At 44.2% G+C, this 26,386-nt stretch overlaps 1 protein-coding gene across 1 annotated transcript in view; it reads left to right on the top strand.

The window, feature by feature from the left end:
* The window catches only part of TARS3 (threonyl-tRNA synthetase 3), a 53,163-nt gene that overhangs the window by 1,303 nt on the left and 25,474 nt on the right, over positions 1 to 26,386 (top strand). Inside the window, exons 2-10 of the mRNA XM_032622577.1 lie at positions 50 to 112; positions 813 to 1,009; positions 8,002 to 8,125; positions 11,360 to 11,481; positions 13,044 to 13,161; positions 14,727 to 14,791; positions 17,700 to 17,778; positions 18,677 to 18,823; positions 19,637 to 19,735. Of these exons, the coding sequence (XP_032478468.1) occupies positions 50 to 112; positions 813 to 1,009; positions 8,002 to 8,125; positions 11,360 to 11,481; positions 13,044 to 13,161; positions 14,727 to 14,791; positions 17,700 to 17,778; positions 18,677 to 18,823; positions 19,637 to 19,735 (1,014 nt within the window). The remainder of the gene's footprint in view (positions 1 to 49; positions 113 to 812; positions 1,010 to 8,001; positions 8,126 to 11,359; positions 11,482 to 13,043; positions 13,162 to 14,726; positions 14,792 to 17,699; positions 17,779 to 18,676; positions 18,824 to 19,636; positions 19,736 to 26,386) is intronic.

The raw sequence follows: 26,386 nt of genomic DNA, 5'->3' as shown, positions 1-26,386 counted from the left end.
CTTTGTTGTCATTGGGATGAGTTGTTTATTATTTCCCTTTATTTCTCAGCCTCCTCCTAGTCAGAGCCAAGGAAAGGACATTAAAAAGAAGGAAAGCGGGCCTGACAGTGAGGTAAGTCATTGCTGTGGAAATGATATAAAATACTACCTATAATTTAAATATGCTTATGTAGTTAATTGCCCAAGGGTTTTAATTAAAACAGTTGCTGTAAATTACGGCTTGGGCCACAGGAGTGTGTTTAAAATTTTGTTAGCCTTAAATACAAGCTGTCTTAACTTAGAGGTGAGCCAGCCCCACAGCTGTAAAGGACTCCTTAGTCTATTTAAGTTGAGAAAGCAGAGCTCTTCTTTTGTGTTAAGGACACCGGCTTCTTTGTTTTTTAAATTAAATCATGAAAACAACCAGAATTGACCCGGCACATCAACATTTGGTAGGAGTAGAGGGATCTTGGCCTCAGGGATCCATCGGGTTGAGGAGTTCAGACAATCGGGAGAAACAAGTAGAGAACAAAGTCAGATGGTGTATCAGTAAAGGCTGGGTTGTGTGGCTCTGTGCACAAGCATGTTAAACCTGTGGAGAAGGGCGATGCCAGTGGGTGTGGTGGTTGGAAGAGGAGGGCTTTGCGCAGGACCCTGAGAGCTAGGAGGGAGTTAGACCCTGGGGGAGGAATCTCCAGGGGGTGAGAGTGAAAGCAGAGTCATAGGGGCTTGCCTGGGGACCTGCTGAGAAGGGGTGGGGCTTATTTAGAGCTGAGCAGTTAGAAAAAAGTGGACTGTGTCTGTTAACCCTTCTGTATTCTAATGGCTTTCAGGTGAAGAATCCACCAAATTTTGTGAAGGAAAGATTGAAGCTTTTTGAAATACTGAAGAAAGATCATCAGCTCTTACTTGCCATTTATGAAAAAAAGGGGAATACAAGCAATGTGATCACAGTAAGAGTGGCTGATGGGAAAACAGTGGAAGGGGAAGCTTGGAAAACGACACCTTACCAAGTGGCTGCTGAAATTAGGTAAACCGTAGTGTGGAGCAGATAATCAGCACTAAGTGTTGGGCCAGAGCTTGGTGCAAATGTGTTCTTAGGGACTGCTAAGATATTCTTTTCTTACTCAATTGAATAAATTAAATGTAATTAGGTAATTATTTACCTCTTGGCTTCTAAAGGGGCCATTTAATAAGTAATTGAATATCAGAACACAATCTCCTTCTCTTTCAAGGGTCCAACTTTTAGAGTTCTAATAAAAATATATAGGAGAGAAAAATGTATAATCCTTGACAGGTGACATTACATTGACCCGGTTCATCATCAAGTTATTTCCATGAGATTTTACAGGTCTTTTGTTGGGCTTGACTCCAAGCCGTTGTTCCACCAGTAAATAACTGTGGGTGGGTCTTTGGACAAATGTGGGCAGATCCCTCAAGCTTTCCAAGCCAGTTTTCTTAAATCTTAAGTGGAAATAATAATACTTTTATCGTTTACCTTATGAGATTGTAAAGATTAAATAAAATACTATATATGAGAGATACTCTGAAAATGAAAGCAACTCTAGAAATGTACAAAAAGGCCTATTAATTATAGATTGAAGATGTATGTGTTAGAGCTATGATGAGCCCTGGAAGCTTTGACCTTCCTAGAAATTAAGATACTTCAGTGAAGTTGTGTTGTTTTGACTAATGTTAATTCCTGGCATTAAATAAAATTCTGTGGAAGCTATAGCTCAGAACTGCCACGTAAATAAACTTATTTAAAAAACAAACTATTCAACAATTAAAATCTTCAGATTTCCTTTGAAAAATATAGTTAAGATTGTATTTTTCATCCTATTATATCATACACCCTAAAGGCCCCTCCCAACTTGTTCCTGTGCTTTCCAGGAGAGAGGAATAGATGTGCTGGGAACGGGCTTTGAGGCAAAAATAAGTTTATGTTTCCTCGTGGAGAGTCATTTGCATGTTGGTGGATTGAAGTCTGAGCCGTCCTGCACTGAAGAGACTGTCCAAGCTTGGGAAACAAGGTCATTTCATTATAGGACATGTTCTCATTGTACAGTCAGTGACTTGCATTCCCACAGGTACTAGTTTAAAACCACCCTCGAGTTTAATGACAGAGGGGTTATAGGAGTGTCTAAAAAGTAAAACTGTCCAAAACTAAAGCATGGGCAAAGCTATATCAGGCAAACCTGATAAGAAGAAAGCAGTGGTCTTAATGTACCATCAGACAGCAGAATTTAGGGCTGTCTAAATCATTAGACAGAATCATTGAATGGGAGACTGAGGCTTATTTTTAAAATAGAAGAACAGTGTAATTCCCAATTTGTCACGCACCTTTATGAGTTATATAACGTAGCATCAAACCAGAAATACAAGATTATAGGAACTCAAGAGTGTAAGGTCAGATCTTAACAAACAGCACCGCGAAACAGAGGAAAGCTTCAAGTGAGCTTTATTAGGGAGTGCTCCTGGGCGAGGTTCACTGGACCGAGAGAAAGGGGGCCAGAGAAGTCGTGCCCGGGCGAGGGTTGAGCCAGATTTTATAGGGGAAGAAGGGAAAGGGGTGTGGTGAATCTGGGAGGGCACAGGGTATTCCTTATTTGGTGGTCTTTTCGGGTATCCTGGGGGACGTTAGTCCCGCCCCTCGAAAGGCGGGAAGGCTGGGCCGGGTGCAAAGTCCCCAGGTCAGTTCCTGGAACTGGGTGGTCCGGAATGTCTCCAGGGCAGTTTCTGGAACTGGGTGGTCCGGAGAATTTCGGTCTGATGCAGCCTGTGAATCTGATTGTGTTCCCCTGCCTCGGGCCAGTTGGCCTTACAAAAAGTGGCAGACCTTAACATGCCTTTCTCAGTTTTTGATCAAATAGCCCAAAATTAAGATTATATGGTCTGAATAATAACACTCTAAGGTAGGCTTCGTGGCTAGTCCCTGATCTCTGTGCTGTGGCCCAGATGGTGCCTTCTCTCTTGGCACCTGTGGTCGTGCTTTAGGTTCCTCAGAATCTTAATAAAGTACAGAAACGCACAGTTAGCATTCTGTGAGCAAAGTGAAATCCGTTGTGAACTCAGTAAGCATTAAATGACAACAAGACAAAACAAAACTAGGAAATTAAAAAAACTTCAAAATACTCAGGTGAAAAGAAATAAAAAGTATTTTCGGAAATAAAAAGAGTAAAAAAGGAGTATTCTTAGAAAATACTTTTAATGAAAAGAATATATTTCAAAATCTATGTAATACATCTGAAGTGGTGATCAGGAACAGATTTATACTGTTGAAGGCTTTTATTATTGAATAAAAAAATGAAATAACTAAGAATTCAACTCAGGCAGTTAGAAAAAGAACAATTAAACTAGGAGGAAACTAAAAAAGTGAATTAGAGAACAGTATTAACTGAAAAACTTAAAATAAGTAAGGGTGCAGCAAGGTGTATGGTTATAAAAATAAAGTTAAAAATAATAGTTTTATTAAATTATACTGACTGTTCCCTTGGTTTACTGAGACTTGATTGCATGGATGATTTTCCCTGCTCTGAGGGAGTGTCGGCCTTCCTAAGTGTAACATGTAAGGTACAAATCATTAAGGAAAAGACGGACAGAGTCAAAAACGCTTAGGAAAAATGGCTATGCGTAAAAATGACGCATAAAAAGGAGGAAAAGATAATCTTAGAAATGCAAATTAAAATAATTGTGTATTATCTATTGGTCTGTCAAAGATTTATGAATAATGGTTAATATTGATATGATCTTGGGGAAATGGCACTGGTGGGGGAATGGAGGGTGGATGCAGAGGCGCAGTCTCTTTCTTAAATGTGCAAACCCCAACCCTTGGATCCAGTCATTCTATACATAGCCATTTATCCCAAGGAAATACCCCAGCAGAAAAAATGAGCAAAGGACAGTTCATAGTAGTTCATTGAAGAGTAGTTCTTGGAATGTGGTCCCCAAACCAGCAGCATTAGCATCACCTGGGAACTTGATGGAAGAGCAGATTCTCGGGCCCCATCCCACACTTGCTGAATCAGTTAGTCATCTGTGTTTCCAGGAGCCCCCCAGGGGCTTCTGACTAAACTGCTGCAGGAAAGAGCCCCTAGAGATCATGGCTTAAATAAGGCAGACGCCACATTCTCCCCTGACAGACTCGTGGTGGCCAGGCTGGTGGGCGTCTCTGGTCTAGGCAGTCCTTCACGGACCCAAGATCCCCGCATCTTGTCGCTCTGCCATCCCCTTAGGTAGGGTTTGTCCACATCTAGGGGTGGAGGCTGGGTCACACCCATGGACCTGCTCGCAGGCAGGGGAAGAGCGGCTGGAGAGCAAGGGTGGTTTGAGGCCAAGACCCTGGAGCAGCGCGTTTTAATTCTCACCTACAGCCTGTTAGCTCACGCTTAGTCACACAGCCACGCCGCCTGTAAGAGAATGGAAACGTAGCTCCTGCTGGCTGGCCACGTGTCCAGCCCAGGCACTCACCACAGGAGAGAGGAAGGATGGTCTTGGGGACAGCGTCCGCCACGGCGTGCTGCTGGGACCTCCAGACACCTGTGAGCATCCGCCGTGCATCATCCCCCACACTCCGTCACTCTCCAGGTGAGACGACTCCAGGCCCTGGCAGCAGAAAGCCCAGGATTTTCAGGTGAAGCACACAACACCCCCATCGGCTGGCTGCTCGTGCTCTAGCAGCAAGTAAACTGATAGACGAGGCTGCCCACGCCACGTGTATATGGTGGTGGGTTAAACACAATCACGATTAAAGTGTCATTTGGAAAAAAGAGGAGTGATGTGGCAGACAGTGGTATTCAGGAGACCCCAGATCTTGTCTGCAGCCTGGCCATGGGTGGGGCTCGGGTCAAACCATCTGGCCACTCTTTGTCCTCTGGGAACAGCTCTCTTGCCCACCGCCCTCTGTCGGACCTGATTTTGAAATTTGGAGGGCTTGTCGTTGTCCCTCGCCTTCACTTGCCACATCTGAAGTGCGGGCAGTTGTTCATGGTGGAGGCCGCGAGGTTTGCTGGTGCGGCTCCTGCTGGTGCACACGTGGGGCTCAGGGCTCCTGGGGCTCAGGGCTCCTGAGGATCAGTGACAGGTACTTGTAAGCTGGGCTTGTAGTTTGTTTGGCAAAACAATTCCCTCAAGCAATTAACCGTAGTAGGCTTCTAACTAGAAGCTTCTAGTCAGTTTCCCATGAAAGTAACCATACTGAAGATTTCTCCTAGACAGAGACTTCTCACCCTTTTGCTCCCTGGCCTTTGCCCTTTGCTTGTTCCTCTCTCCCTCAGTTAAATGGGCCAAGATCAGACAAAACTGGAGGTTGCGGGCTCTGATCCTTGTAGCTGGACCAGCCTGTGTTGTCTGTCTCTGTGTGGCCTTTGAAAAGGGCTGTCAGTGTCTGTTCCTCCTGCTCTTTGGGACAGAAGATTGTTTTTGCATCTTGCACAGCCTCACACTTCTGAACTCCCAGTCAGTTGAGCTTACAGGCCGCATGCGGAGAGAGCCTCCCTCGCAAGGGGACAAATACCGTCTGAGCTTATCTTGGCCTGGAAGTATTTTGTTAAAAGCCACGAGAGTTACCCAGTGTATCCCAGCGTTTGCCTTTGTATAACCGTTTACTCATGTGCTACAGGCATCGTAAGCACATTATTTGCCTGCAAGTCTTAGGAGACACTTTGTTATGCTGTAACAGGGTTATTGGCTTTCCACGTCTGAGTACCTCTTTCTGTGTAACCCACCGCCCATCCGCTAAGCCAATGCCAGATGATTTGTTTTTGTTACTCACTAGCAGGCCCTTATTTCTGCGTTAAGACACAGGCTAAGCTGCTGCAACAGGCCACAGAAAACTTAGTGCCTTAAATACGACTAGAGCCTCTCTGACAGCAGTCTGGGGGTGCGGGGTCCAGGTTGGCAGGCAGCGCTTCTCCATACGTTTATTTGGGGACCTAAATTCCTTCCATCTGGCTGTTGGGTGGTCTGGTACAGTGTTCCTTTGTCCGTATGGTCCAAAGGTCGTAGCATGTGTGCTCCATCTACAGAGGGCCAGATGGACAGGTGCCCTGCATGGCGTTAAGGCTGAGATATGGCAGTGCTGGACACCGCTTCTGCCTCCACCTAAGCCACGTGGCTGCCTCCTGCTGCAAGGACGGCCAGGCACTGATTGTAGAGGACAGAGAGAATGGGCTTGAGGAGCCCTTAGCAGCCTGGCATGGCCAGCGAAGGTGAAGATAAAATTCTACTCCACTGATAACAATACTGAACGTGTATTAAGTTCTTCTTATGAGTACACCTTATTTAATCCTTAGGATAAATATATGAGGAAGGTCCTGTAATTCCCATCTTGCTGACAAGGAAACCGAGGTTTAGAAAAGCTGAGTAAATTGTCCAGTGTTTAACCCCAGGTTGGCCTGACCCTAGAGTGTGTGCTGTTAACCACAGTGCTGTGCCCCTGCTCAAGTTACTCACAGAAATGCAAATGAAAACATTACATTGTCAAGAGGACACAATTTTGTACTCCTCAAGGTGAGAGCACAGAGAAAGGTATTTTGGGACCCTCTCCTGATAGGAAAATTTGGTAATATAGTCCAATTAAAGTCATTAAAAGTGCTTATCCCTTGACTCAGTAGTTTTACTTCTAGAATTTTTCCTGAGAAAATAATCAGGAACTGAGATGTATGTTCAAGAATGTCCATTGCAGCTTTATTTGTCATTGTCAAAATAAAACAAGAAAAACCAAAACCCACAAAGAAATAACCCAAATCCCAGCGATAGTGGGTTCATTAAGCAAATCTCAGTTCTACTGCAGCTGTCAAATAGCATGTTTTACAAGTCTGTTTGCTGTTGGGGAAAATGTCATGGTTTATTGTTAAGTTTAAAAAGTAGGTTATCATATAACATAAAGAGTAATACTATTAAAATTTTTACATTGGTGTATGTATTTATCCAAAAAAGTGGAAAGACGGACAGCAAATGTTAACAGTAATTTCTGGGTGACTGGATTGAGGGTGAATCTTTTTTTTGGCCGCACACGTGGGATCTTAGTTCCCCAACCAGGGATCGAACCTGTACCCCCCTGCGTTGGAAGCACGAAGTCATAACCACTAGACCGTCAGGGAAGTCCAGAGGGTGATTTTTTTTCTTTGTGCTTTTCTGTGCTTTCTAGGTCTCTTCTCTTAACATGTTATTTTTGTCAGTAATTTTCAAACAATAAATGTTAATGAAAAGACACACACACACACACACACACACACACACAAAGGAAAAGGATCAACACCTCAGTAGAAAATAGGCAAAGGACATGGACAGTTCATAAAAGTAAACTGGCCAGTAAACATTTATAATCCAATAAATGAAATTAAAACAACCATTTCCAACATCACATTGGCAAAGTTTGAAAAGATCAGGGTGTGTGGAAGTGGTACATTAAACTATTTATCAGCAGTCCTTCAGAGGCACATGCTCTTTGACCTAGCAGTTTTACTTCCAAAGGCCTATTCCCAGAAAAGTCACCAAAGAACAAAGCCACCTGTGCACGGATGTCTGTGCAGTGTACGCTCTGATAGCACACAATGACCTGGTGTGCAGGAGGCTTCCTTAATCAGTGTGGTCCTTCCAGAATGTTCTGGGAGTCTGTCTGATGGCATAGTTGTGAAGAAAATTATGTAGGCAACTATGTTTTTTTATGATGGGGGTGTGTTCCTGTGTGTGTGTGTGTGTGTGTGGTGTGTGAAGGAGGGGCGGGTATAGGTAAAGACTGGAAAAACGTGTCACAGAATGTTATATGAGTGGTGATATCTGGGTGGTGAGATTTATGTGATTTTTATTTTATTCTGTGCATTCTCTGTTTTCTGAGTTTTTACAGTGAACGTATCTTACTACTTTTGTACTTAAAATAAGTGTTACAAAATTTTTAAAAAATCTATCCTATTAGTTTACGTTTGTACTTTCCACTAAAGAAAGAAACCCTGGAAATCATTTTCATCTTTTGTTTTAGCCTGTGGTGCGTTAACGCCCACGTGACTGTTCTCTCACCAGTCAGGAGCTGGCAGAAAGCACAGTGATAGCCAAAGTGAATGGGGAGCTGTGGGACCTGGACCGTCCGCTGGAAGGGGACTCCACCCTAGAGCTGCTCATGTTTGAGGACAAGGAAGCCCAAGCTGTAAGTGTTTAAAGACCAACCCACCATACTTCGGCTATTTATGTTGTCAATTACATTATGTAATTATGAAGCCACATACCGAAGTCAAGAATGATGGGTTTTGTGGCCTTCTAAGGTTTAAAATGCATTTGTTGGTGTTTAATAAATATAATATTAATAACACCATATTTAAAAGTGATTCAGAAAGAGCAGTTTTTAAATGAAATACATAGCTTATATGTATTATTTAGTTTTTCTCACTTAAGATCTAACCCAAACAACTGTTACCTAACTATATGCCAGCTGTCACCCCAGAACTTGTGAACATGTATTGATTCCCTCAGTCAGCTGACCAGTATCTAAGCTGTTGGGTGCACGTGCCAGACCTTGTGGGGCGGCAGAGGCTCCTGCTACAGAGAGTTCACTGGTGGGAGGGGTAGTGAGCAAGGAAATAAACGACTAGACACTTTCGGGTGGTGTCAGCCTCCGGAGAAGTCAAGTAGGAGCAGCCATGGTAGCTGGCCCGGCAGTTAGCTTTAACCCTCTCCTGAGGGCGGAATCCTGCCAAGACCTGAGAACTTTCCCATACTAGCTGGCTCTTGGTTGACCTGCAGACACTGTTCTCTAACAGATTCTTTAACAGTGGGCTGCTGCAGGCTTTCAGTCTGTCAGGTGTTTGGGTGGGGGACCGGGGGAGCTACCAAACTTAATGTTCCATGGAGGGGTCGGCCTCTTTGGAGTTCTTTCCCCCTGTGTTTAGTGACATCATGAAAGAGAAAACTTATTTATCATATTGTCTTGGGGAATGTTTCTAGAGTGTCTCATCAGCCCGCCCCCTGCCTACCCTGATACTAACATGGCACCTGGTGTCACATTGCAGGGCTTCCAAAATACTTGTGGTTGTTTATGAAAATGAGAATGTGCCAGGCACCAGCCCCAGCCCCTCGTGTACATTATCTCCCTGAGTCTGCACTTACCTTTTCACACAGGTACCGTGTTAATAGTACACAGGCTCAGGATGGTTCAGTAACTTTTCCAAGCTCTTGATGCTTCTTTTAATGTAACTTAGTAACAGAGACTTTTTTTTGTTGTTCTTGGATTTTATTTTCCTGTTACTATGAAAATATTAAGATTTTGAGCATAAACCCATTTATGAATATTTAATACATATCCATGAAAAGGAAATCCTAGAAAAGCAAATCTAGAAAACTCAGATCTACAAGATGATAAAATTAATGATTTTGTAAAGCATTTTTTACTTTACAGAAAAATTCGTCTCCTTTGTATAGAAAACTCTTAAACTTCTATTTTAAAAGATGCTTCTATTTACAAGACTATTTAGTGCATGATGTAACATAGGAAGGTAAATAGTCCCCACCCTCTAGGTAAAGTCATGTTGAAAGTGACAGCAAGAATGTTCATGTAAAGTTGATAAATACGCACACCAGAAACAAAGAGCATTTTATAAAATGGTAGAGCTTTCAAGTTTAAAATATATCTAATAGATATTTCCTTTTGCAAGCATGCTGTCCAGCAGGAGAATGTATGTGGGTATTCGTTCTGCTCTAAATCTTTGCCAAACTCCCAGGAGCAGTCAGCAATGTGCTGCTGGGACCTCATGCTCAGGAAGCATAGGTACTTACCTGAGGTGTAAACAAGGTACTTATCTGAGGTGTAAACAAAACCAGATATATGTAAGAACCCAAGCTGCTAGTTCTGTGATGCCCTATGTTTTAAATGTAAATTCAATCATTTCTTTTCTGCTTAAAACCTTTTAATACATCCCACTCATTAGAATAAAACTCAAATCCCTCTCCAAGGCCTGCATGGTCGCTGGCTTGTTCTTACCTGTCAGCCTTCCTCAAGCTGCTTTGTGGTACATCCCCCCAACCCTAACCACACTGTGAATACAGGGCCTCCGCCATGATTCTTGATTACAGCACCCTGTTCATCTTTTTTTTGCGGTACACGGGCCACTCACTGTTGTGGCCTCTCCCGTTGCGGAGCATAGGCTCCGGACGCACAGGCTCAGCGGCCATGGCTCACGGGCCCAGCCGCTCCGTGGCATGTGAGATATTCCCAGACCGGGGCACGAACCCGTGTCCCCTGCATCGGCAGGTGGACTCTCAACCACTGCGCCACCAGGGAAGCCCTCATCTTCTTTTAAATACACTTCTCGTCTTGCGATGATGCACTTAGAGTTGCCTGCCCTCTCTCCCACTAGGCTGCAAACCGCATGAGGCCAGTGGCTCGCATTTCTTTCTCTCTTGTGTCTCTAGCACCTAACACAGTGTTTGGCTCAGTTGATTTCCAGGTGTGCACAATGCACCGAAGAAGGTACTTGGGCTGACGCTGGCAGCCAGCCTGCCATCCTGTACCATCCCAAGCAGAGGGTTCTGCCTCTAGGCCTGGTGCCGCGGGTCGGGATTGCACGGAGCCTGCTCAACCAGCTAACTCCCTCTACTCCAATTTATTATCTCAGACAGCTTCCTAATTGCAATTTGTTTCCTATTTAACTGAGGAAGGTGCTGCCAGAGGACTCGATTGTCTTGTTCCTTTGGCATCTGTATTTATTGATATTTGGTGACTGGTTAGTTTTAATGTATCCATAAACCGTTGATTCCTTGGTAATTCAAAACCCAATCAACTTTCTGAACTTGTAGAGCTAATGACTGGCCCTTGGACTGCAGTGAATTAACTGATGTACACCCTGCTCAGGGGACCCCGGCAGCCAGCACAGTCCTCAGTGACCCCTCTGTCTTGAGTTATCTTTCAGACTTCCACAGCCACGTGCTATTCAGCGCGTGAAGACTGCTGTGTAAACGCAGGATCTTGTTAACGTGAGCGATGTCATGAGCAGCCGCTGTGGCCTCGAAACTGATTCAGAGAGGCTGCCTGGAGGAGGAGGAAGGGGGCCTATGCCCGGCACTCCCTGGCGTTCCTCTGCGCTGGGCCTGGACCGGCTCTGGGCGGCTGCTCTGCTCGGTGGTCAAGGCACAGAGGGAAGTGGTTTAGGAGCTGGGCTTCAGTGCCACACACAGCAGCAGCTGCACGTTAGAACCAAGCAGCCGGCTGCCAGGGATTCCAGACAGGGCTCAGGAAGCATCTCTCGTCAGCAGTGGCCAGAGATTGATGCTGCCTTGTGTCCCAGTGTCTGTCCCCTTACACTGTATCCATGTGCTTGCTTGTCCTCTTGTCTGCCTGTTGGCTTCCCGTGACCCGTGGTCGTGGCCGCGGCCTCTGTCCTGCCTGCAGGTGTACTGGCACTCCAGTGCCCACGTCCTCGGGGAAGCCCTGGAGCTCCACTACGGGGGCCTCTTGTGCTGCGGGCCACCTACCGACTGCGGGTTCTACTACGACATGTTCCTCAAAGACAGGTAACGCCTCTGAGTGCATGTGTTTATAGTAGTTACACATTAGTGTGGTGAATACCTGTTGCAGAATGTGATTGTAGATTAGGTCACCATTTGTGAACAGTATTATTTTTTATGAGTTTAGATTCAAGGGTAACTTCTCAAATTGTTTTCTTTCTTTTCTTGAGAAGGATGTGATATGCTATTTATGTAACCTGAGACTTGGCTAGGGCAAACTACTAATTCGGACCAGAGTTGTAGGGTTAACCCCTGGAGAGCACATAGTTTAGCTCTGTGCTGTGATGGTCAAGGACGCTGTCCACCCCAGCCACACATGTCCCACAGCTGGTGCCAGAGGGGCTGGTTCGCAGCGGCCTCACGTTCCTCAAGTAGATCTGTGCTTGAAATCACGAGCAGCAGCCCCGGCCCACCTCCTTTTCCATATCCCTTGTTGCCCTTAAGGAAACTACCAGCTCTCAAACCAAAACCTGAGGGTCTTCCCAAGCCCACCCTGCTCCTTGCCACCCCCTACCCCCCCAGTCACTCCATCCAGTTCTGCCAGTCTTATCCCCTAAGTAGTTCTCCCCCACCTTCTGCCTTAACATAGACCCCCAGTGTCCTTGCCTGGACGACCGTGGTACATTTTCCCGCCATCTGCCACCTCCACGCTGCCAAAGTGACCCCTCCCTAACCGAGCTCCCGGCACTCTGCAGCTCCTGCTCCCAGCCTGTCCAGCGTAGTACCCCCTGGAGTCATTCCGCAGGACGTGTTGACGCCCCTGTGTGCTCCGGGCTTGGTGCTGCTGACTCTGCACTGGACAGATCAGCCTGTCCTCGTGGGCTCAGCAGTCTGGATGGGGGAGACAGACATAGACAGACACGCAGCTGTCTGCTGTCGGAGGTGATGAGGTGGTGAGGGCTGTGAAGGGGAGGTGGGGGCCTGAGCAGGCAGCCAGTCAGCTGAGAGCTCAGTGACCTTGAAGCAGGGGTGGGACGGAGGGAGAGAGGGAGCGAGCTCTGAGGCTGGTGGGGGAAGAACGTCCCAGGCCTCTGTGGGACAGCCCTGGGTCGGGGTGTGTGCGGCTTGTTTGAGGAATGCAGGTGGCCCACAGGGCTGGAGGGGTGTGAGCACAGACAGGGCTTCCTGAGAGGAGCCGGGGCTGCCCAGCGGAGGGCGGCTGACCTGCAGTTCACACTCTCAGAGCTTCCTCCCAGCCTGGATCTCCTGGTCTAGGGCAGGGGCATGGCGCACACTCCACACTACGCTTTTGAACAAAAACGTAAACGTGTGAAGAATGAGGAAGACTGCCCAGATGATCAGGCCCCGGAAGAGCTTGTGGTCCAGCTGGGGAGTGTCCAACGGGGCTGTTCAGAGAACCGAGGGCAGTTCATCAGCTGACGCCTCTGTCTCCCTCTTTGAGAAGTAGGGTTACCTGCCTTGTGAAAGGATGACTGACCCTCTGAAGTCCTGGACAGTAAACAACCACGTTCCTCGATGTAGAAGGCTAGTCAAGCTGGTGACAAAGGCCACAGGTCTAAGGTCATGTCTGATCAATCTGTGCTGATTCTCGCTGCTTTTCCCTGCAGGGCCGTGTCCAGCACAGAGCTGCCAGCGCTGGAGAGTGCGTGCAAGGCCATCATCAAAGAGCAGCAGCCTTTCGAAAGGTTGGAAGTCAGCAAGGAGGCCCTGCTGGACCTGTTTAAGGTGATTTCGTGCCGGGAACGTGAACAATATTTAACACAGACGACTGGTTTTAACAAATAATTGGCCACTGCTCACCAAATTTTTCCAAACGGGTTGGTTGAATTTTTAATGCAGACATAGGTAGGTGAAGGCCTGGGGGAATAGTTTCATATGTGTGTTTTATAAACCTGATGAATTCTGAGTGTTGTTAGTACTCCGGCTATTGAATTCAACAATATGTATAATACCATCTATTTATTCTGGGTTTTCCTCTTTTGTTTGGGGTTTTCTGCTAATTTTTTTTTTCACATCTTTATTGGAGTAAAAGTGCTTTACAATGTTGTGTTAGTTTCTGCTGTTCAACAAAGTGAATCAGCTGTATGTATACATATATCCCCATATCCCCTCCCTCTTGAGCCTCCCTCCCACCCTCCTTATCCCACCCCTCTAGGTCATCACAAAGCCCTGAGCTGATCTCCCTGTGCTATGCAGCAGCTTCCCACTAGCCATCCATTTTACATTTGGTAGTGTATATACGTCCATGTCACTCTCTTACTTCATCCCAGCTTCCGCCTGCCCCCCTGCTGTGCCCTCAAGTCCATTCTCTACACCTGTGTCTTTGTTCTTGCCCTGCCACTAGGTTCATCAGTACCGCTTTTAAAATTCCATATATAAGCGTTAGCATACGGTATTTGTTTTTCTCTTTCTGACTTACTTCATTCTGTATGACAGATTCTAGGTCCATCCACCTCACTACAAATAACTCAATTTCATTCCTTTTTATGGCTGAGTAATATTCCATTGTGTATATGTGCCACATCTTCTTTATCCATTCATCTGTCGATGGACATTTAGGTTGCTTCCATGTCCTGGCTATTGTAAATAGTGCTGCAGTGAACATTTTGGTACATGTATCTTTTTGAATTAAGATTTTCTCTGGGTATATGCCCAGGAGTGGGATTGCTGAGTCATGTGGTAGTTCTATTTTTAGTTTCTTAAGGAAACTCCATACTGTTCTCCATAGTGGCTGTATCAATTTACATTCCCACCAACAGTGCAGGAGGGTTCCCTTTTTTTTAATTTTTACATGTCCTCAGAATTTTATTTACTTCATATAGTTAAAATTGGAATCTTCGAGAGCACTGCTGTCCAATAATGAGATCCACAAATCTGAGCCACATATGTCATCTTAAATTTTCTGGTAGCCACCTTTTAAAAGTAAAAGAAAGATGAAATTAATTTTTATAACATTTTATTTAACCCAATAAATCAAAAATATTGCTTCAACCTGTAACCAACATAAAAAGTAATTAGTGAGCTATTTTATTTTCTTCTTTTCACATTATGCCTCTGAAATCCAGTGTTTTGCCCTTGTGGTGCACCTCATTTCAGATCAGTTGCATTTCATATGCTCAGTAGGCTCCCGTCCTGCACGGCACAGCTCTGGGCTCTCAGCTCTTTGTATTCCCACAGTCTCAGCACCTAGAACATAGCAGATGCCCATTCAGTGTGTGTTGAAAAAAATTAACATTTTTTCCCACTTAAACATTTTGTGTGATAATATGTAAATGTATTTTTCTTTGTAGTACAATAAATTTAAATGCCGCATCCTGAAGGAGAAGATTAACACGCCAACGACCACAGTTTACAGGTAAAGTGTGTGTGAGTTTTAAACACTGCTCAGTGGTACATCTGAAGGCATTAACAGTAGCAAGTCTGTCTTTGGTGGGTGGTCTGTTTGTAAATTCGCATGGTTGGTATAGTACTGCTGTAGGTGGGGACTCTGAAGTGTTGTCACCAAAGGGGAATTGTTATTTTCTCATTTGTATTTATTAGGATGGTACTAAAAACACACATTCTGTTTTCTGTAGCAGCCTCTTTCTCCCTGTGGGTAAGACTGTGTTCTCAGGGCTTTACATTTTGGGGGACTGTTAGGGAAAGGAATTCTGTTTGTCCTCCCACATTCTTATTGAGGGACAGTGGGAGCTGTCATGGACCATCTCCTTGGGCAGTGATTCTCTGCCTCTTACCACGCTCTCCACTGCTTGGGGTCCAAGAGCATTACCCTCCAGGTGTCAGCTGGACTCACAGTGAGACAAGAAGTGGTGGGAAGCAGAGGCCAGCGGGAGCCCCTACCCAAACCACTTAGTTTTGCTGGGCATTAGGCTCCCAACCCCTTTTACTGGCAACTTGTTCAGCTGCCTTGTGGGTACTGCTCGTCTCTGTTCCTGTGTGTCCTGCTCTCTGGCTGCCTGTGACCTTCACGGTCCCATCGGAGAAGACCTGGTCCCTGTATAAGTACGACCACAAATATCCTCCACAGGGAACTTCCTTTCCACACTCAAGTACTATGGTTCTCTGACTTAATTGTACTGTGAGTAAAATTATACCCCCTATATGCACAGCTGTGTACAGTGCATTTCTTTTTAAAAAAAAATAAATGTATTTATTTATTTTTGGCTGTGTTTGGTCTTCATTGCTGCACGTGGGCTTTCTCTAGTTGCAGCGAGCAGGGGCTACTCTTCGTTGCCATGCGCGGGCTTCTCACTGTGGTGGCTTCTCTTGTTGCAGAGCACGGGCTCTAGGCACGTGGGCTTCAGTAGTTGTGGCACACAAGCTCAGTAGTTGTGGCTCACAGGCTCTAGAGTGCAGGCTTAGTAGTTGTTGTGTACGGGCTTAGTTGCTCCGTGGCATGTGGGATCTTCCCGGACCAGGGCTCAAACCCGTGTCCCCTGCATTGGCAGGCGGATTCTCAACCACTGCACCACCAGGGAAGTCCCCACAGTGCATTTCTTAAATGATAATATGAACACATGGCCATTTTATGCTGAAGGTGGATACCATGCTTATCTTATTTTTGCTGCTCTCCAATGACCTGATAAGATTTTGTTATTTATTACCTATAATACAAATAAGTGTCAGTATAATCATTTTAAAGTTTAAAAATAAATGAAGAAATTGAAAAGGTATTCTAAGTTTTAAATTTCTGGCTTTTAATACTTGACATTTTGGGTTTTTTTTTTTTTTAACTTAGGTCAACGTTGATGCTTATTCTATCAATTGGAATGGCTTGTATTTAATTTTTTGAAAATAAATGGCTTTTTCCCTATGGAATTATTTAAAGATTAGCTTATTAAAGTCTTTCATGCTAATCAGGCATTTTTTTCCATTTCTCTGAGCATTGACTTACAACCTCCATCTTGGACAGAGAACAATACATAAAAGCCTGGTCATTCAGAGAAATGATGTTTTCATGTTTAAAGCTTCATTGTACTTTGGTGAATAATCCAGTCCCTTTATGTATTCATTGTAATTTTTAACTTTTTAACCAATGAACTTTAAAAATACTTAAAATTGGTTGGAATGGTTAAGGAACAACTTTTTTTCTTTACTAAATTTTCCTTAAATTGGTTGACGTTAAGTCACCTTCCCTCAGACCCACATTATTGGTATCTTAACTCTGCTAATGTTTCTGTACTTGGAGAAAAGTCTGCGCTTGTTAGGATTTAGTGGTCCCTTGTTCATTATAGGTGCAGGCGAGTCCCCAGCTGCAGCCCTGTGTGCTTTAATAGCAGTGTCGTCTCTGATCTAAACCTTTGCCTAAGATTTATGTTGTTAAGTCAGTATGCTGTTTTTCTAAACCAAGAGACAATTAGACATTTTGTCATGAAATCAGAGGGCCTTAAAACAAACAAAAACCCTTGAATTTATTTACTTTTTTTTTTTTTTTTTGCGGTACGCGGGCCTCTCACTGTTGTGGCCTCTCCCGCTGCGGAGCACAGGCTCCGGACGCACAGGCTCCGAACGCCCGGGCTCAGCGGCCATGGCTCACGGGCCCAGCCGCTCCGCGGCATGTGGGATCTTCCCGGACCGGGGCACGAACCTGTGTCCCCTGCATCGGCAGGTGGACTCTCAACCACTGTGCCACCAGGGAAGCCCCTGAATTTATTTACTTTTTAAGTAGACTTTATTTTTTAGAGCCGTTTAGGTTCGCAGCAAAATTTAGAAGAAGATGCAGAGAGTTCCCATACACCCTTGCCCCCATATATGCACAACTTCCCCATGGTCAAGATTACCCACCAGAGGTGGGAAATGAGTTACAATCCATCTACACCGATGCTTATAGCGTGCTTCACTGTTGGTGTGCATTCTGTGGGTTTGGTGAAGTTTATTTTTAATGTAAAATATCAACTTAATGCATTTTTTATAACTGTCATATAATTTTGGTTTTGAAAATTAGTGTAGAGCAGGGAAGTGGCTATCTGATTTTTAAGACAGTGAAGGTTTTTAGGAGCCTTAGGGTGTGACAATGAAAAGTGGTGTCTCTGTCTGCACAGTTTCTTTCCAAGGATTCTGTGGCTTTTGAATGTGAGCGAAGGAGGGAAGGCTGGGATCTGAGACTAGGTGAATTGCCTCTTTCCTGCTCCTTAAATTAAAAATTCATTTAAATTAAGTTTTTCCTAAATTAAACATTGCCCCAAAACATAGAACATGGTTTCTAATGAATAGTCCCAAAAGCTATAACTGTGCCTGGGCATGTTTTAAATATTTTATTACAGGTGTGGTCCACTAGTTGACCTTTGTAAAGGCCCCCATGTAAGACACACTGGAAAAATTAAAGAGATAAAAATTTTCAAGGTAAGTATTGATTTTTTCTTAATATAGTAAACTTAAGATGAACTAGATATTCAGTAATATCTTTTATAACCTGAACACCATGCCTCTTAGAAACACTACATTCATATTTGATTTTTATATGGGCTTCTAAAAATAATATAATTTTTTAGAATTTTGGTAATTAGAACATTATATGTAGCCTTTAATTGTTTATCATTTAGCCTTACTATACGTGTTACAGTGCATTTCTTTTTCATCTATATTACAGTATTGTTCTGCATACTATTGTTTTCTTGAATTGCCCTAATGTGAACAAGAATGTTTATCTGCATGTAAGAATAACGTACTGTAGGAAAAGGAGAAAATAAAGGGATAGAGTGGTATGATGCAGAAAGCGCGCTCTGGAATCAAGAGGCCTGAGACTGACATCACCGTCCTGCCCTTCCCAGACCTTGGTTTTCTCACAGATGGAGGAAGGGTGATGACAGTCAGCAAGGCTGGCCTTCATGTCCCCACACCTCTTCCTCCACTGCCCTCTCCTGGGTGATGGACTTGGTGCTTGGCCTTCCCTCATTTCTACACTTTCTTTCTCACTTTTCTTGCCTAGAATCCACAGCAGACTGAGTACATAATTTACTGATTAATGGTATAATTTGGGCTGGGAAGGTTTAGTTAGAAACAATTTAAGATTCCAAGTCTACAAAAACTCATCTTTAAGTAAGCTATGCTGATGTTAGGGTGAGGAATTGTGTACAGTCATCCCTTGGCATCCACGGGGCAGTGGTTCCAGGATACCCGGCTGATACCAAAGTCCGTGGTAGCTCAGGCCCCTGGTATGAACCAGCTGTACATATTTCAGAGCAGTTTTATTTGTAACCAAGGGTTTGGTGTGTTTACCCAAATCTCATCTGATGTTTAGAATTCTTCAACATATTGGGAGGGTAACCCTGAAATGGAAACGCTGCAGAGGGTCTACGGGATATCCTTTCCTGATGGCCAGATGATGACAGCCTGGGAGAAGCTGCAGGAGGAGACCAAGACCCTGGATCACAGGAGGATTGGGAAGGTGCGCCGCGCTGAGCGCTGCTGAGCTGGCCTGCGACCGCGTCTCAGAACTAGGGTGTCTTAAAACTAACATTTCTTCTTCTCCTCCTCTCCTGTCTTCTGTTTTGCTGGCGCTCATGGTTTGCTGCTGAGTTCTTTCACGCTCCTACCCCAATGTCTTCTAACCTCTTTCCTTCTTGTATTTTTTATTAGATTTAAACAATTGCACCTTTCATTTTTATCATGATATAAAAATAACCTTTTTAAAAAAATTGTGTATACTTGATAATATACTTTGTATTTGGGAAGCAGAGCAGAAACAAAGAAGATCTGCAAGAAGGCAGACCTTGGTTTAACTCTCAGTCCTGCCACATAGGAGCTGTTACACAACAGGCCAGGCACTCGCTGTGGAGCTCCATGCCCTCGGCTCTGCTGGGTAGTGTGCAAAGTGGCATGAGGACGGACACTGGGTGGTGGTGGCCACCAGGGTGGGCTCTCAGCATGACGGCCATGCTGATGTCACGTCACTCAGAGCCCACCTCCAGCCATGTCTCCCCATGAGATCCGTACTCCAAGGTGCCGAGGAGGAAATCAGCAGTAAATACTAGGTGAAATAAAAGCCAAGTTCAAAGCTAAGTAACCATAAATATGAGTTGTAATTTTACATGTGCTGTTACATGTAGTTAGATTCAAGTACAGTATTGAGGGACTTTGGAATGTCAATATTAGAGTCGGAAATAACTGAGTATATGTTTTATTCCTAGTGTATCATTTGTATACAGTAAATGTTATGCAGCGACAGTGAAAATGAAATGCAATTATTGTTTTAATCTAGGAACAAGAACTTTTCTTCTTCCATGATCTGAGTCCTGGAAGCTGTTTCTTTCTTCCCAGAGGAGCCTTCGTTTATAATACACTTATGGATTTCATACGAGTAAGTTAATTTTTAAAATATTCTATACTTATTCAACTCCATTTTACATTTTACTATTTTCTCTCATCGTAAAATGGCCAAGCATTTCCATTAATTTTATTTTAATAATACTAAGAATTTTGAACCTCAAAGAGAAATGCCACATTGTGCCTTCAACTGAAAACATTGAAACAATTTGTATTTTCCCTAAATATTTACATTTATACTTGGACTTCATTAAATGTACCTCTTGTCCATGTAAGTTTCTGGAACACGTAGGATACTAAGATAAACTTCAGACCAAGTGTGGAACTCCCTCTGAGAGAAGGAAGGAGGAAGGGTTCTGTGTGGCACAGAACACTAAACTGTGAAGTTTCATTGCTTCTCAGGATGTGATCCCTGGACCACTGGTGCCCCCTGCCATTGTTTATTATGTGACTCCTAGGTGATTTGGCAGCTCCAGAGCAAAGAGTGAAAAAACAATTTTGTAAAATAGCTACTTGTACAATAGGACAAGTTCATAGAGTAGGAAGTCTTCATTAGGACTATGTAGATGTTGTGCAGAGGTGACCCAGGCAGACTACTAGGATTACTTTTCCTTTCTGTACTTTCTGTGTCTTTCCTGTAATTAATAATTACCTAAAACTTTCATTTCCTCACTTTTCTATGTGCCCATCACTAATTCATCCTCAACTTTCTATCAAAACTCTGAAACTCCTTGCAGTGTATTCTGATGATTCAGGTAATCTCTAAGTAAATTTTTTTTCTTCACATTTGGTCCTCTCCCTCCAGAATTGACTTGCTGCTAAGATTCTTGACAACTGATGTCTTAGGATTTCTTTTCGTCATCGCCCTGGCTACTCCCCTCCTGTCTTTCCTGTGCTGAGTCCCCTCTCCCCTGACCCATGTCTTCTTCTTCCTTGCTGGTCCCTCTCGTTGGGGGGACCACCTTCTGCAGTGCCTTCCTGAGAAGGTACGTGGCCTGTACTGGTTACTCTCTGACTCGCTTTCCTTCCTTTTCTTCTCGGCTGTATGCCTGGAGGCTGACCTCTGTGGGCTGCATGCCTTCCACAGGGATTGGCCACTGCTTAGCCATAGGAGGAGATCAGAGAGCAGGAAGGTAAGACCTGGAGAGTCTTTGAAGGGTGTCAGACTTCACCAGGTGGTAATGGCCATCACAGCTGCTGTTTGGGGTGTTCTGTCTTTGCTGGAAAATCAGCACAGCCCCTGGCACCTTGAACTCCCTGGGTTGGAGGTGGAATGTGTGGAGAATAAACAGGATGCCTCTATGGTGGCTTTAAAAGAATCTTTTATCTTTTATAGATGCAAGATAGACATGGCTGATGATCAGGCCCAAGGCCTGATCGTATGGGTTGTAGTACTGTACAGTCATTTACATACGTAAGCCCAGTGGTCTCTTCTGCTGAGGTAAGGGCATTGGTGGGAAGGACGGGGGTCTCTGAGGCTTCAAAGGGGAATGGTTGGCAGACACAGATGAGGTGAAGAACTCTGAACCTCCAGATATCCGTGTCTGAGGAAATCGGCCTTTCCATGCAAAAAAGAAAAACCTCTCAGAGACTGCCTTCTCCTGGTTTCCTGGTATGCAGTCTTGCCTCTTTCCACAGCTGATCATTTTCTATTCTATGCTGGATATTGTATGTAAACATACCTGCAGAGGCTCTGGGTGATGTTTTCTCCCACTTGAGCAGTTACCCATCGCCTAGATGGAAGAAGAAGCCCTCAGTGCAGAGACTGAGCTCAATCAAGGCTGGGCTTGCGTTTGGATGGGACACAGGCTGCCCTTGTGTCTGGGGCCTGGCCCCCGGGGCTTCCAGCTGAGCGTCTGGTGGCTCTTTATGTCTTCAGCCCCCAAAGGCTGGAGGATAATCAGCTCTGCCCTTTGAATATGTTTTGAGTGCTGAGTAAAAGGTCTGCCGAGTCTCCTCTGGTTACCACATCAGCGCAGAAGCTAATAACTCATCTCGGTACAGAGGAGGCTTCTCAGGTGTAGCCCCTCAGGTAGAGTTCCCATCAGTGTAAGACCTGTGGACTAAACTGACAGGTTACCTGTGGGCCACCCCACTCCCCCCACCCCGCCACATTATAAAATGATGATGGAGGAGTAGGAGGCCGGGGACATTCCCACTCAGGAAGGGATGGGTGCAGAAGGAGGTGCTGGGGTTGGTGATCTGTCGAAACCCTGATTCCCACCCGTCTTCCCAGCTCCAAGGTCAGAAAACGCTTGTTATTCAGGACTCAGTTTTCTTCCCTCTGGGCCCTGGTTCCGAGTCAGCCTCCCTGCCTGTGTGGACCTCTGAGCAGCTTTCTCAGTGTCCCCGGCCTGATTCCTTCTGTGAAGGTTGGGGTCCAGAGACCTCATTTCTTCTCGTGCTGTCTCTGTCCCTTTCAATCCCAGCTAGTACAGTTCCTTTAAGAGTTGGGGGGCGGGGAGCACTTTTACATACAGTGTTTATAATCAACGCTTAGATAAAAGCCATCCCTGCGTCTCTTTCTGGGACAGATTCTTCCCTACCCAGGGCTGCCTGGGAGGCTGCTGGGAGATGACACTTAAAAATGTAAAAGGCTCGGGCTTCCCTGGTGGCGCAGTGGTTGAGAGTCCGCCTGCCGATGCAGGGGACACGGGTTCATGCCCCGGTCCGGGAAGATCCCACATGCAGCGGGGCGGCTGGGCCCGTGGGCCATGGCCGCTGAGCCTGCACGTCCGGAGCCTATGCTCCGCAACGGGAGAGGCCACAGCAGTGAGAGGCCCGTGTACTGCAAACAAACAAACAAAAAAAAAATGTAAAAGCCTCATCTTTAACTGAGTGTACAAAGCGCAGTCCTAAGACTCTTAAAGCCCCATTGGGTACTCAGCTCATTCCGAGGTCTTTGCAAAGGGCAGACAGCTGCACCCTTAAGATTTTACCTTTGTCCTCAAGAGTCTTGTGACTCTTTTGCTGAGAAGGTCTGAGGGTGAGAAAGTTTTATTTTTGAATCCGGTAGGTCTTGCCACCTTTGTATTTCCTCTAAATTTGTCTCAGAAACGTAATAGTGCTCTCTCTAGTTTCTGTCTTCTTGTATTTTGTCACAGGCAGTTAGAAGTCGGCTGTCCCTTTCCACGTTCTGCCCGGACACCCCCAGCTAAGTCTGTGAGTTCTTTGGGGACTCTTTCTGTTTTCCGTGTTACCTGGGGTGACAGGGTTACCAAATCTCTGGCACCACCTAACAAGGGTCCTCTTTTCTTCAACTTCCAGTAACATTTTCCTCCCTATTAGTGTTCAGCTCGTCACAGACAATTTCTTTAAGGCCCTTCTAGCTCTGCCCACCACTTGGCCCTAAAGCCACAGCCCCCTGTTTTAGGGTTACTGGTGCAGCAGCACCAATGGCCAGTGCACATTCTGTTCTGGTTGTTTGTTCTATCGCAGCCTAGAAAACCATCCTGAAACTGAGTAGCTTAAAACTGCTGATTAAAACTTCTCTTTCATGGTTCCAAGTGTTAGGCTCATTGGGGTGGTTCTTGCATTAGGTCCCTTATGTTGTTGCAGGAAGGGGAACCCCTTCCAGAGCCCAAGAGTGGGCTCTTGGCTAACACTTGGAAATGAGTTGTCCAAGAAGACACATGTGCTGACAAAGAAGGAGACTTTATTGGGAAGGGGTGCCCGGGCAGAGAGCAGTAGGGTAAGTGAACCCAGGAGGACTGCTGTCTACGTGGCTCGAAGTCTCGGGTTCCATGGTGATGGGGTTAGTTTCAGGTTGTCTCTGGCCAATCATCTTGCTTGGCCCATATTTGGTGGCTCGGGGTCCTTCCTGGTGACATGCGCATCTCTCAGCCAAGATGGATTCCAACACGAGGGTTTCTGGGAGGTTGGCAGGACATATTACAGACTGGCGTCTCCTCCCTTCTCCTTTCAGCCCCTCCTGAATTCTCCCCGTTAGTTTTCAGTGGCAGCACCATGTTCTTTATCAGGACCTCCTGCTGTGAGACAACACAGGCAGGCGCTTATCATAGTGCCTGGCCAAGGCGGGCGGTTTCGGTCAACGGTTCCCTAACAATATTATTCAGCGGTTCCCTAACAATATTATTGCATTCGGAGGGAGGCTACTGATTGAAATATAAGTTACATTCATTAAAGTGGACAAATCTGAAGCATTTCACATGTGCTCATCTACCAGCTACACTCAAATCAAGACCAAGAACCTTCCATCTTGTCGTGTGTCCTCTTGGGTCTCTTCCCGGTTGGTACCTGCCTCCCCTCCCCTCCCCTGAGATCATCTCTATGCTGATTTTGGTTACCATAGATAAATTGCCCCTGGTTTTAAACTTCATAACATGGAATCGTGGTATTCACTATTGTGTTTCTGGCTTCTTTTGTTCAACTTAATGTGTGAGATTCATCCAAGTTGTGTGTATTTTGATTTATCCCATTTTATTACTATAGTACAATCTGTTTATTTATTCTCCTGTAGATGTACATGTAGGTTGTTTCCAGTTTGGGGCTATTACATATGAAGCTACTCTTGATCATGTCTTTGGTGCTCCCAAGAACCCACTTCTCTTGGGTATTTACTTGGGAGTAGAATTGCTAGGTCCTGGGGAAGTAATGACAAACTTTTTAAGAAAATGCTGAACTGTTTTTATGTAGTTGAACCACTTACTATTCCTTCTAGGAATATATGACTATTTAATTCTTCTACACTGTTAAAAACAAAATGCAGCCAAGTAAATTTGAAGAACTAATTGGCTTTATTCAGAAATTCAAGAATCAGCAGCAGTAGGAGGGGTTGTACGAAATGGAAGGTTTTTATAGGTAGAAGGAGGGGAGGGGGCGAGAAGGTGTTAGCAAATGAAAAGAAAGGATTACTTCAGGCAGGCTGTCTTCTACTGGGGGAGGAACAGCAGGGTCTTTCTCAGGTAGTTACCTCACCAGTGCTGATCAGGACATTTCAGATGGGCTGTTGTAAAGGTCACATCTCTGTGGGGGTGGGGTTGAAACTGTCTTGGTTTCCTGTCCTGGGGGTAAGTGACCCCATCTGAGGCTTGTTATTTCTTTTTTAACACTTGGTATAATGGCACTCTTTTGCATATCCCTGATGGATAGTGATGTTAAGAATCTTTTCATATGCTTATTAGCCACTTGGATGTTCTCTTTTGTGAAGCTCCTGTTTAAATATTTTGCCCATTTAAAAGTTTGGGTTGTCTTTTTATTATTGATTTGTAGGAATTTTTTTCTATATTCTAAATCTGAGTCCTTAGTTAAATATATGTAATAAATATATTTTTTCAGTCTGTGGCTTCTTGATTTATTTTTTAATGATGTCTCTGGACCAACACTTTTTATATTTAATGAAGTCCAGTTTATTACTTTTTCTTTTCTGCTTAGTGTTTTTCACGTCCTGTTTAAGAAATCTTTGGCCGACTTCAGAGTCATGAAGCTATTTTTCTTTGTTCTGTTTAAAAACTTGTTTGCTTTCACACTTAAGGCTATGATTTACCTTGGATTCATTTTGAGGTTCTGTGCTTATCCAGTAACTTCAGTACCATTTATTACTATAGCAGAATCTTTGTCCTAAACCAAATCATCGCATATATATTTTTTCCAGGTATTTATTCTGTTCTTCTGATCCCTTTGTTGTCTGGCCTTGCATCAGTACCACACCGCTTTGATTACTGTAACTGTATTTTAAGTCTTGGTGTCAGTAGTTTAAGTTCATTAATTTTATTATTTTTGTTCAGGATTATTTTGGCTATTCTTTGCATTTCCATATAACTTTTACAAGAAGCTTGTCTATTTCCTAAAAAAGGAAAAAAACACTGCTGAGATTTTGATTGGAATTACATTCAATCTATAGATTAATTTGCAGATAATGGCAACAAACAATATTGAGTTTAACAATCCATAAATATGTAAATCTTGTCAACTCATTTAGATCCTTATTTTCCCTCAGCAATATTTTGTTATTGCTACTTTAGAGGTCTTAACACATCTTTCATCAGATTTATCCCTAGATATTTGATTTTGTTAATGGAAACAGCAGAAAAAACACACAAAAAATGCTCAACATCATTAGTCATAAAAGAAATGAAATTTTCAATGGAAACCCTAAAATATAGAAGACAGGAGCAATACCTTAAAAATGTGAAGCCAAGAAATCTATATCCAGCCAGAGTAGTCTTGCTTCTATTCTCCCGTAAAGTTTCAGCTTTCCCAGATCTGCTGAGGCTGCTGCTCATGTGCTTTCCAGATTCGTAAGTATATAGCTGTCATCTCCTCTCCTGTTTCTCTTTGGCCTTGCAGATTTATGCTTTTATTAAAACTCTGGTATTTTAGTGTGATTTTGGAAAAGATCTGTTTAAGTGGAATCACTTTAGTGTTTATAATGAAAAATTACTTAAGAGAATTTCTCTATGCACTGATATTTAGGTGCTATTTCCAGTGGCCAAATCACAGGTGCAGGTGGAGATTCAGTACCTTCTACGGTATGAAGTTATTACTTCAGGGATGAAATATGCTTTTTAATCTTCAGAATAAGCCTTCAGGATTTCTTCAGATCATACTGAGCTATAGACTGGTCAGTCATCATGACTTTGCTCTTTCTCAGACTTGATTTTCTTTACTCTTTAGAGAAAGAAATTGATGATATGGATTCAGATATATTTTTCCCCAACTTTTT

This window comes from Phocoena sinus, chromosome 2 (genome assembly GCF_008692025.1).
Source record: "Phocoena sinus isolate mPhoSin1 chromosome 2, mPhoSin1.pri, whole genome shotgun sequence".
In the NCBI taxonomy this organism is placed as follows: Eukaryota; Metazoa; Chordata; class Mammalia; order Artiodactyla; family Phocoenidae; genus Phocoena; species Phocoena sinus.
This window is presented reverse-complemented; position numbering and strand designations above follow the sequence as displayed.